Source organism: Chaetodon auriga, chromosome 13 (genome assembly GCF_051107435.1).
Source record: "Chaetodon auriga isolate fChaAug3 chromosome 13, fChaAug3.hap1, whole genome shotgun sequence".
Lineage (NCBI taxonomy): Eukaryota > Metazoa > Chordata > Actinopteri > Chaetodontiformes > Chaetodontidae > Chaetodon > Chaetodon auriga.
In genome coordinates this window covers 1,003,641-1,016,108 of record NC_135086.1, presented here as the reverse complement: position 1 = coordinate 1,016,108, position 12,468 = coordinate 1,003,641, and the positions used below count along the sequence as shown (strand labels likewise).

The window sequence follows — 12,468 nt, the reverse complement described above, 5'->3', positions numbered from 1 at the left end:
ATGGATGAAGACTTAAATGTTACATATATAACTCTTGATGGGCACGTGGAAGTTCACAAATACAGATATCTTTATTTTATGATCTTTTCTATAGTATATATTCTAATAATCTGCAGTAATTCTACTATCGTGTATCTGATCTGGTTTCACCAAAACCTCCATGAGCCCATGTACATTTTCATTGCAGCTCTGTTGATCAACTCTGTTCTTTACAGCACTGCGATCTACCCAAAGCTGATGATCGACTTTTTATCTGACAAACAGATCATATCTTATTCTGCCTGTCTCTTTCAAGGTTTTCTGTTTTATTCTTTAGGCGGTTCAGAGTTCTTACTGTTGTCAGCCATGGCCTACGACAGATATGTGTCCATATGTAAACCTCTGCAATATGCAGCGATCATGAGAAAAACAACTGTCAATGTCTTTCTGGCTGTAGCTTGGCTTGTTCCTGCTTGTCAGCTTTCGCCATCAGCAATAATGAATATGAAACAAAAGCTCTGCAGGTTTACTCTACAAGTAATTTTTTGCAATAACTCAATTTACAAACTTCATTGTGTGAGTTCAAGAGCAATATCTATATATGGTGTGTTCATTTTGCTCAATGTTGCCCTTTGTCCTATGCTCTTTATACTTTTTACATACACAAAAATATTTACCGTAAGCTATAGAAGTTGTAGAGAAGTGAGGACAAAAGCTGCAGAGACCTGTTTACCCCACCTGTTGGTTTTGATCAACTTTTCCTTGTTGTGCACATATGATGTTATTATAGCTAGACTGGAATCTGATATTCCCAAAATTGCACATTTAATAATGACCTTACAAGTGGTTCTGTATCATCCTCTCTTTAATCCAATCATATATGGTCTAAAAATGAGAGAAATTTCAAAACACCTCAAGCAGTTGTTCCGTCAATACAAAATGAACTAATGTTTTTAACATGGCCTTGACTTCTTGTGTAATAAGACTGCAGAGATGGGATTCTGTGATCCTCGTTAAGTATTCATTAGGATTTCTTTTGATAACTAACACACATTGAAGTGCACCGCTGTGATGACCGATATGTTTTCTGGTGTTACTCTGTAAACTGTGAAACTTTCATTCTGCTTTAGATTACTGTAACTGTACAAATGCACAACACTATTGATTGAGATCGCATTTACACCTGTTTTCACCCTTTTACACTTTTCTCTAAGGGTTTGTTGTAAAATTATATTAACTTTACTTCCTTTACTAGTTTTTATCTTGTAATTTCTAACAGTTTTGTTTTATTGCATGTATGTTTTATTCCTTATTTTATCTCATTATTGTTGCTGTAAAAGCAGTGATCACTTGTTCACTTGACTGCCACTTTATTATTATGGCAATAAAGCAATTTAAATGATGGTCCATGATAAAGATAATATAGAGCTCAAAATGAATTTACACTGACACACAGTCTGAACTTCACTTTCTAAACAAAAAGACAGTTTGCAGCCAATAAGCAATCATCTTGGCTGTGTGCAACATTTAAGACATAATTTCTACAATTTTCTACACAGTGTTGCTCTGTACGAGCCAGGATGATACCAGAGAGCACATTCTTAAATCAAGCAAATGTGAGGTGTTTTTTGGAGATAAAATAATGTAGGTTGCTGTGGAAAAATCTGTTCGTGAGAATCACAAATAAAATCAGAGAGTTTTATTAGTCTGCAGAGGAAGGTCAAACAGTTGTAACCCTGTTAAAAATGGTTAATAAATAAATAAATAGTTTAAATACGTTCATTTCATGTAAAAGGTGATTAAAAGTGTTAAAAAGAATATTTCAGTAAGGTTAAATAGTTTAAGAGAAGAGTTTAATGAATGTTTAAAAAGTTTTAAAAAAAGATACCAATGTGCACTTCTAAAATGTTTTATTTTGAAAGTCTCAGGGGTACAGAGGAAGTGTTGATTGAGAAATAATGTTGTTCTGTTAATTAATTGGTTAAAATATGTGTGAAACAGGAAGAGAAGGGTGTGAGTTTTTTTTTTGTTGTTGTGAGCGAGAACTTGACCTGTAAGCGTGCGAAGTAAAAAACGAAGAAGCGAGAGTGAGGAGCGACGTGGCAGTGGAAAATTATTGTAAGAGTGTGGACGGTGTTCAGAACAATATATACGGAGATAAACGGACAGTGAGTCTCGGAGTGACGGTTGCTCGTCGTGCCACTGTGTTTGTCTGGAGTGCTTTGGCCAAAAGTGTTCGAAGAGGAGCGCAGCTAACGGCTAACGTAGCCCACATTAGCCTATCCCACGGACTTTATCCACGTGCAGCTAAACCAGCTACTCCTGGGTGAAACTGTTAGTTTGCTGTGTACTGGACCAAGGACGTGTGGTGAGTTGGTATCCCATGCTTCAGCAACCCGCTGTACCACGGACGGATAAGGAAGACGCCACTGCTGCGGCGAGGAGTAACTGCTTTTCCAGCGCTGTAGCGCGAAGCGACACCATTGTTTCTGGCAACCACGCCCGCAAGCACCGTAACAGGCCTGCAACGCTCACACGCACACACGCACACACACACACACACACACACTGGGTACCCAATTTAATTTTAGCTAATTAAAAACTGCCGGCTTTGTGTAGTATGTCATAATTTGGTGTTTTATATTGAGTGCACTGAAAAGAAAAAGGTATTTGAGTTAACTGACTGAATTTGAATTGGAATATTATTGTTTCCTCATTTTTTATTTTGCATTATTAAAGAATGTGTTCGTGTGTTGTTTACGCCAGTAAATCTTGAAAGCGTACTTTTTGAGTCATTGTGTGTTACCATTTACTCATTATTCAGCATTGGTTAATCCTAAAGAAAGATTTTGAGAATACAAAGGACTTGGGGAGCGCACCTCAGTAAAATAGATCGGACGTCTATGAGGGCGCTACATAAAATGGAGGCACCGCTGGGATTGTGGGATAACTAATGCTGAAATTGGTGATGAGTGACTGTAAATTTTCTGGTGTGTGAACTATTTAAAAAAAAAAACAGACTAAAGGTAACCAGAAGATCTCTGGGATTTGATAAATACAGTTTGGGTTTCTAATATAACCGAAACTAAATCAGATAAATGAAACCATATACAGTGTTGTAAACTCAACTAACTGCAGCTGAAGTGTCACTATGTACCAGAACAAGCTGAAGAACTGGTGTCGAGGTGAGAACCTGGATGAGAGCCATGCCTTGCTGACCATTGTTCCGGAGAAAACAGAAATTGCACACATAGAAGAGACATTACAAACTATAAAATGCTTGGGACGGGTACGTGTAAGAGGCAGAATGTTGAGTGAAATGGCAAATGAAGTGCTGGTGCTTTGTGAGTGCAGAGAAAACTTGACCGAGGCCAACGTCCCAGGGGAAGTGCTGAGCTCAGATGGACAAACAGCATGGCCAATCTTCACTGTGGCCCAAAGCTCAGGCCCTGATTTGGATTTTAACCATAAACTGAATGCTCTTCTACAGGCAGAAGGAAAGTCTATGGAGGATGTGCAGGCTTTGTTGACTCCACAGCCAGTCTCCTCTACCGAAGCCATCCTTCGTGCTGTCGGTGAACTGTTTGATAAATCTGCTAAGCCATCAATGGAAAGTGGCGGATACCGCCGTCTGCGGATCTTTTCAGGTACTGTGCCTACTCCAGCAGGAGAGGAACAATTCGACCATTGGCTAGAACAAGCTTACCTGATGGTGGAAGAGAGTGAGGGCTCTGCAAAAGACAAGAGGAGGAGGATAATGGAAAGTTTAAAGGGGCCAGCCTTAGAGGTGATAAAAGCAGTGCGTCTCTCTGATCCTGAAGTTACCCCTGCAAAGTGCCTAGAGGCTCTTGAAAATGCCTTTGGATTAGCAGAGTCTGGAGATGATCTGTATTTCACATTCAGAATGCAGCAGCAGCAACCCGGTGAGAAGCTATCTGATTTCCTCAGGAGATTAGAACGTTGCCTATCCAAAGTGGTACAAAGAGGTGGTCTCCCTCCCCTAGCCATGGATGGTGCACGGCTTGAGCAGCTTCTTAGGGGCGCAGTTAATGCTGACTTAATGTTGATTCAACTGCGACTGAGGGAGAGAAGAGCCAAACCCCCAACTTTTCTTGAGCTCTTGAAAGAAATACGTACAGAAGAAGAATATGAAGCTTCCAGAACAAAGCTAAATCATTCAGTGTATACAGTTCATACCAAGCTTCAAGAAGAAAGCAAACACTCAGAGATACAGAGCTTGAGAGCTGAAATTAAAGAAGTGAAATCAATGTTCGCAGCACTCTCTACACAAGACAAAGTGACGCGAAATGAAAACTTTCAGGCTAACCTCGAAAAAGCCCCAGAGACTAATGCTGATCCAGAAGTAGTAGCTCTGAGGAAGCGAGTGAAACAGTTGCAACAGAAAGTGAACTCCAGATTGCCTTGTCCATCTACAGCTTCACCGACAGCGATGACTGTAAACACCCCAAATAGACAAGGGGCTGAGGCAGAAGAGCGTTTCTGCTACCGCTGTGGTGAAAATGGACACATGGCTGGAAAGTGTAAAAACCCTGAGAACCAAAACAAAGTGATCCAAAGACTCATTCAAGCTCTCAAAAAGGCCAAGACCCATAGCACTCCACCTACTACTGATGCCCCTTCATCAGGAACTGACTGTACTGTGAGGAGGAGTGCAGTGGACAAGCTTGCTTCGACAGGCATACCAGAGGGTTTAATAGGGCCACCATCTTTGGAGCCTCTGAAAGTGAATGGACATTTGTGTGATGCATTACTCGACAGTGGTTCAAGAGTTAGCATCATCTTTGAGTCCTGGTATAGGAGACATCTGGCTGATACTCCTATTCACCCAGTAAGCAAACTCAACATTTGGGGTTTAAGTGACACTGATTACCCTTACCTTGGCTATGTGGCAGTGGACATAGAGTTTCCAAAGAAAGTGGCAGGTACCCCAACTGCTCTATCAGCCCTGGCTCTTATTTGCCCTGATCCACCAGGTCCCGATCAGACACCTGTGATTCTAGGGACAAATACCAATGCTAACCTGTCCAAGCGGCTAGCTCAGCTGTGTGAAGACAGAGGTGGCGAGACTGTAGCCTACAGCTTTGGCATACAGAACACTTGCCCCGAAACAGTCAAAGAAAAAACTATTGACTTGTCAAAAGAAGAAGAGGATGATGAAGTAGGTTCTGTACAGTTTGGAGGTCCAAGCCCACTAACACTACCTGCAGGTGGCAGTAGTAAAGTAGTCTGTAAAGTTGTGCTTGGAACGTCACTGCCAAATGACGTCTTGATGGTTGAACCCTCCAGTACAGCTACTCTCCCATCAGGCATCATGCTGCAGCCTATGATAATACCGAGCAATGCTGTGGACATTAACCGGCTGACAGTTGTGGTTCATAATGAGTCACAGAAGGAAGTGACAATTCCTGCCGGTGCTGTCCTGGGTCACCTGTGTGTGGCTGATGTGGTTACCACAGTGCCAAAACAAAAGCCAGAGACTGAGGATGCTTTTGATGTTAGCATGATTGACTTTGGTGAGTCACCTGTCCCTGAAGCCTGGAAAGCAAGGCTCCGACAGAAACTGTCTGAAAGAGCAGATGTATTCTCTCTCCATGAACTGGATGTGGGACTCGCCAAAGAAGTGGAGCACACAATCCGCTTATCTGATTCACGACCCTTTCGTGAGCGCTCCAGACGCATTGCTCCAGCGGATATTGACGACGTGCGGCGTCATATCCAAAAGTTACTAGCAGCAGGCATCATTAAAGAGTCCAGAAGTCCATATGCATCGCCCATAGTGGTTGTGAGGAAAAAGAATGGGGATGTAAGGATGTGCATTGACTACCGCACGCTCAACAGCCGCACTGTCCCAGATCAATATACTACCCCACGCATCGATGAGGCTCTCGATTGTCTGTCGGGTAGTAAATGGTTTTCTGTCCTAGACTTAAGAAGTGGTTACTATCAAATAGCCATGAAAGAAGAGGACAAAGAAAAAACTGCGTTTATCTGCCCTCTTGGGTTTTACCAGTTTGAAAGGATGCCTCAGGGCATAACTGGAGCTCCTGCAACCTTCCAGCGCCTCATGGAGAAAGCTGTTGGCGATATGAACATGCTCCAAGTAATAGTCTATCTGGATGATCTGATCATATTTGGAAAGACCCTGGCAGAACACGAAGAGAGACTCTTAAAGGTGCTGGACAGACTCAGAGAAGTAGTGCTCAAGATTTCACTTGACAAGTGTCAGTTTTGTCAAACAAAGGTCAAGTATGTGGGTCATATTGTGACTGCTGAGGGTGTCGCTGCTGACCCCGCAAAAATTGAAGCTGTGACCACTTGGCCCCAACCCTACAATCTCAAGACCCTACGATCCTTTTTGGGGTTTTGTGGTTATTACAGACGATTTATCCACAACTACTCCTCCATCGTCCGCCCTTTAACTGACCTCACTAAAGGTTATGGCCCCACTCAGCGCAGCAAAAAGCCAGCAAAAGGGAAGAAAGATGTTTATTTGGATGAGAAGGAACCATTTGGAGACAGGTGGGATGAGTCGTGCACTGAAGCCTTTGAGAAAATTAAAAAGTGTTTGACAAATGCCCCTGTGCTCGCCTTTGCAGATCCTGACAAACCCTACACGTTGCATGTGGATGCTAGCCTCACAGGGCTTGGAGCTGTTCTATATCAGGAGCACACAGAAGGGTTGCGACCAGTGGCGTTCGCAAGCAGAAAACTGAGCTCTTCAGAAAAAAATTACGCCATTCACCAGTTAGAGTTTCTGTCACTCAAATGGGCAGTTGTGGAGAAATTTCACGACTATCTCTACGGAGCCCACTTTACTGTGCGTACAGACAACAACCCTCTAACTTACGTCCTGACATCAGCAAAGCTCAATGCCACAGGACATAGGTGGCTATCTGATTTGTCAGTGTACGATTTTGACATCATCTACAGACCAGGTAGAAATAACATTGACGCTGATCTTTTATCGCGTATAGAGGCAAGAGATGGAGAGGCGGAATGGCAGAGCATCTCGCAGGCTGGAGTCAAGTCAATCTGCCAGCGGGTTGGTGTTCTTGGCCCATCAACAGACTCCCCTAAGTATGCTGAACAGCTTGGAGCTCCACCTGACTGCATTCCTGATGTATATGCTTTCCCCACACGTCTTCAGCTGAACTCACTGGAACAAATGTCCAGGCAGGACTTAATTGTAGCCCAAGCCCAAGACAGTTTGATAGCACCCACCATACAAGCCATAAAGTGTGGCAAGTGGCAAGACAGCCCAGAGTTGCTCCCTATGAAGAGAGAGATGAGTAAGCTAGTCATGACTGATGGGTTACTACATCGGGTGAGCACATGCCATACAGGGAAAAAGACACAGCAGCTAGTGCTACCTGCTAAATTCAAAACAGTAGTACTTAAAACCATGCATGATGACCTTGGTCATTTAGGAGTAGAAAGAGTCACTGACATGATCAGGAGCCGGTTCTTCTGGCCGAAGATGTCAGTCGATGTAGAACAATATGTGAAAAACTGTGGAGAGTGTGTCCTCAGGAAGACTCCATGTCAAAGAGCGGCACCATTACATCAGATAGTGAGTTCTGGACCTATGGACCTAGTCTGTATCGACTTCCTGTCTATGGAACCAGATTCAAGAGGAGTGAGTAATGTGCTTGTTGTGACTGACCATTTTACAAGGTACGCCCAAGCTTTTCCCACTCAGAATCAAAAAGCTCTCACAGTGGCGAAAGTCTTAGTGGAAAAGTATTTTGTACATTATGGCTTGCCATCCCGTATCCACTCTGATCAAGGCAGAGACTTTGAGTCTCGACTCATTAAAGAGCTGCTAAAGATATTGGGCATACAGAAGTCACGGACCACCCCCTACCACCCACAGGGTGATCCCCAACCTGAACGCTTCAACCGAACTCTGTTATCCATGTTGGCCACACTTAACCAAGAAAAGAAGCGGCAATGGAGTCAGCATGTGGTGCACCTGGTGCACGCATACAATAGCACCAAGTGTGACGCCACGGGATATTCCCCATACATGCTGATGTTCGGCCGAGAGGCTCGACTCCCGCTGGATGTGTGCTTTGGAACATGCCCAGATGGCAAGGGTGACCAACCACATTCTGCATATGTTGCCAAACTGAAAGAGGACTTGCAGAAGGCCTACAACCTGGCCATGGAGGTCTCTAACAAGAGACACCAGCAAAATAAAAGGGCATACAACAAGAGACTTAGGTTCCACAAACTAGAACCTGGTGACAAAGTATTGCTGAAAAACCTTGGATTGAAGGGAAAACACAAACTGGAGAATCGCTGGTACACTGTTCCTCATGTCGTGGTGGATAAGTTGCCAAACTTGCCTGTCTACCGAGTGAAGCCACTGAATGTGAAAGGGAGGCTCAAAACATTGCACAGAGATAATCTCCTTTCCATAGGAGATCAAGTGAGGATCCCAGTGCAGGACGAAACAGAGAACATCCCAAAGAGGCCTGTGACTCGAAGTCGTGTACCCAACCGACACAAAAGAAACTGCACAGATCACACTGTACAGAGAGAGAGCAATACCTCGAGCGACTCCTCCGATCTGGAGTGTGAATGGCCAACCAGACCCTACAGGAAGTTCATGGGAAAGCTCATCCAAAGGAGAGAAAGAGACAATGCTGAAGGATTAGAGCAGTTGGAGGTCCTCAGTCCTTCGGAAGAAAGTCACTCAGAGAGAGACAACTCCCCTGTAGAGCATGTTCCAGATGTCTCTCAGACGACCGACTCTGAGTCCGAGCCAGTTTCCAGTGAAGATGAACAACCACCCTCAAGCTGTTCTGATGTACATGTGACACCAAAGCCAAGTAGGCCAAAAAGACTGTTGAAACCACTTGTAAGACTTACTTATGATGAGCCAGGAAAGGCTCGAGATCAGCCCATTACAATTGTACATAGAGGGGTTACTATAAGGATAGGTAAGCACTAAGCTGGGCCTATTTCAACTCATCCTTGTTGTTTCCGTGTAGAAACTGAAGTTTAAATTCAGGTACTCTGATGAGGACATCAGACATTTAAAGGGGGAAGGGTGTAACCCTGTTAAAAATGGTTAATAAATAAATAAATAGTTTAAATACGTTCATTTCATGTAAAAGGTGATTAAAAGTGTTAAAAAGAATATTTCAGTAAGGTTAAATAGTTTAAGAGAAGAGTTTAATGAATGTTTAAAAAGTTTTAAAAAAAGATACCAATGTGCACTTCTAAAATGTTTTATTTTGAAAGTCTCAGGGGTACAGAGGAAGTGTTGATTGAGAAATAATGTTGTTCTGTTAATTAATTGGTTAAAATATGTGTGAAACAGGAAGAGAAGGGTGTGAGTTTTTTTTTTGTTGTTGTGAGCGAGAACTTGACCTGTAAGCGTGCGAAGTAAAAAACGAAGAAGCGAGAGTGAGGAGCGACGTGGCAGTGGAAAATTATTGTAAGAGTGTGGACGGTGTTCAGAACAATATATACGGAGATAAACGGACAGTGAGTCTCGGAGTGACGGTTGCTCGTCGTGCCACTGTGTTTGTCTGGAGTGCTTTGGCCAAAAGTGTTCGAAGAGGAGCGCAGCTAACGGCTAACGTAGCCCACATTAGCCTATCCCACGGACTTTATCCACGTGCAGCTAAACCAGCTACTCCTGGGTGAAACTGTTAGTTTGCTGTGTACTGGACCAAGGACGTGTGGTGAGTTGGTATCCCATGCTTCAGCAACCCGCTGTACCACGGACGGATAAGGAAGACGCCACTGCTGCGGCGAGGAGTAACTGCTTTTCCAGCGCTGTAGCGCGAAGCGACACCATTGTTTCTGGCAACCACGCCCGCAAGCACCGTAACAGGCCTGCAACGCTCACACGCACACACGCACACACACACACACACACACACTGGGTACCCAATTTAATTTTAGCTAATTAAAAACTGCCGGCTTTGTGTAGTATGTCATAATTTGGTGTTTTATATTGAGTGCACTGAAAAGAAAAAGGTATTTGAGTTAACTGACTGAATTTGAATTGGAATATTATTGTTTCCTCATTTTTTATTTTGCATTATTAAAGAATGTGTTCGTGTGTTGTTTACGCCAGTAAATCTTGAAAGCGTACTTTTTGAGTCATTGTGTGTTACCATTTACTCATTATTCAGCATTGGTTAATCCTAAAGAAAGATTTTGAGAATACAAAGGACTTGGGGAGCGCACCTCAGTAAAATAGATCGGACGTCTATGAGGGCGCTACACAGTCATACAGAGAGCAGTGCAATCTGCAGAGTGAGAGAGAAAACTGCAGAAAGATTATTTATAAGGCACACTGTGTGATTATTCAAAGCCAAGAAGGCTACCAGGTTGTAGAAAAATAAAGGGTTGCACCACAAAGTAAGTCGTCTGTTACGAGGTGAAGAGAACATTCAAAAGTCCTCATCTTAAATGAGAGAGTCTCTAGAAGCTAAGCCTGTGCACATTCATTCTTGATCTTGGGATCAGTAATCTCATCTCCATTAAGGAATGAAACTGGTTTTGGGCTCATTGTGTGACTTCTGTGTCGAACATGGGGGGACAACAGTTACGCCTGAGGCTGTTCACGTTGCTGTGGAAAACTGTAAAATGCAATTGAAAATTCTGAGAAAGTGGAAGTTGAGTTGAGATTGTTTTCTTAAACATACTTCATTGACAGCAGATCATCTGTTTCCATCTCGCTGGCCAACTGCAGCTTGCAAATAGAGATGACGGTCCCTGTGCACACCGAGGTTCTACCCCACCCCTAACAGGAGGTGTTTGTGACTTTGTGTGCATTCAGAGTGACTTCATCTGTCACCCAACAACGGTAACAGTAATGACACTAATCGGAAACAGCCGTGTGGTAACAGGGGCCACGAGAGGACACAGGGTTCAAACAGCTGCTACTCGTCGTCCCTACAGCGTGCAGCAGCTCTGCTTCTCCCCTGTTGTGCAGCCTCTCCTGGTCCAGGTCACATATGCCTGCTGGCGGCTTTTTCTCCTGCTAATGTGTGCGTGGGGTTGCCAGCTTCCACTAGTGGAAATACAGAATGAAACATACAAAAGCTCCCTGTTTAAAAAGAATCACTTGCTCGAAGCCTAAAAAAAAAAGTCCTTGTGACTCAGCACAGTCGTTACAGTTCATTCAGCGCTCAGTACCTGAGAGTTTGTACTTTCACCACAGTTTCAAATTGAAGCTCAGAGAAAAAAAAAAAAAAGACTTTTCTAGGGATATAGGTTGTGTGTGACACAGCATTGGGAGCAATTTGGGGTGGAGTATCTTGGCTGAGGACACTTGGACATTCTGATTGGACATTCACACAGACATTCTGACTCCTGAGCTACAGCTGCCCTATGAAGCAATTACAAAAGAAACCCAACCTAAATGGAAACGCACTGTCCTTTCATTCATCAGTAAGATACAATTAACTTCTTTCTTGAAGAAAAAAATATCCCACAGGAATTTCAGTCATGCATAAGAACAGACCACAGCACTGACACTGCTCTTGCTAATCAGTGACCTCGAGCTAAACTCTGATGAAATTAAGCTCTCAGTTCTCGTCCTCTCGTCCTGAGTCAATGGTCTTGAACAGTTGTTGGTCTTTGACTGAGTGTTAAACTGGTTTCAAACAAACGTCAAAGGCAAAAAGTGCGACGTCAGTCTTGGAGATCATGTGTCTGACAAACATGACATCTGTTTGAGGTTGCAGGGAGCTGATTGGTCCATTACTGTTCTCTCTCTACATGCTGCAACTGGGTGGCGTCATTACAGAACACAAAGTATGTTTCTATGCAGACGACAGACGACTGAACGTCTGTGCCGAAGCAGATGATGCTGCAGCTACAGTCTCCGCCACTGAGTGTCTGTTGGCAATCATTGGATAAGAAACAATTTCTTCAAATTAAATGAGGACAAAACTGAAATCCTACTAGTCGGCCATAAAACAAATAGAGAAATGCTGTTTAATAATCTGTGGAAATTAACTCCTTGGACTAAATCAGAGGTTTCAGTCTTGGTGTTATCCCAGATGCAAATCCTAGCTTCAAGTTCCATATCAACGAGTTGATGAAAACATAATTTGTCATCTTAGAAATAGCTACAATACTACCATTTATGAATCAAAAAGATGCTGAAAAACTCATTCATACCTTTATTTCAAACTGACTCGATTACTGTAACGCAATTTTACCTGTAGATATCAGGGAAGCAGCTCACTGCATATTTTCAAATGAAAGCTCAATACTGATCTCTTCACTTCAGCCATTAACTAGTGATGACTTTCTGATACAGGCCTGAAACTTTGGTGCTTTGATTCACACATATGTACTGCTAAACCTCTTCTAAAATGTTGTATTAGTTGTATTTTATACAGGGGCACATGCTTCAGTAAAGCTGGTTTGACAAAGTTTGGCAAAGTTGGTCACATGTTGTCTCTTATGGTGAAGGCTTTAATGAGATCCATGGAG

General features: G+C 43.1%; 1 protein-coding gene across 1 annotated transcript; it reads left to right on the top strand.

The window, feature by feature from the left end:
* On the top strand, window positions 1–927 carry LOC143330778 (olfactory receptor 52A5-like). Its single transcript, XM_076747540.1, has one exon. It carries the CDS (start codon window positions 1–3, stop codon window positions 925–927), a length of 927 nt encoding a protein of 308 aa, XP_076603655.1.
* The last annotated feature ends 11,541 nt before the right edge of the window (window positions 928–12,468 follow it).

Coding starts and splice junctions, on each gene's coding strand:
- LOC143330778 (XM_076747540.1), top strand. CDS start 1: ATGGATGAAGACTTAAATGTTACATATATAACTCTTGATGGGCACGTG.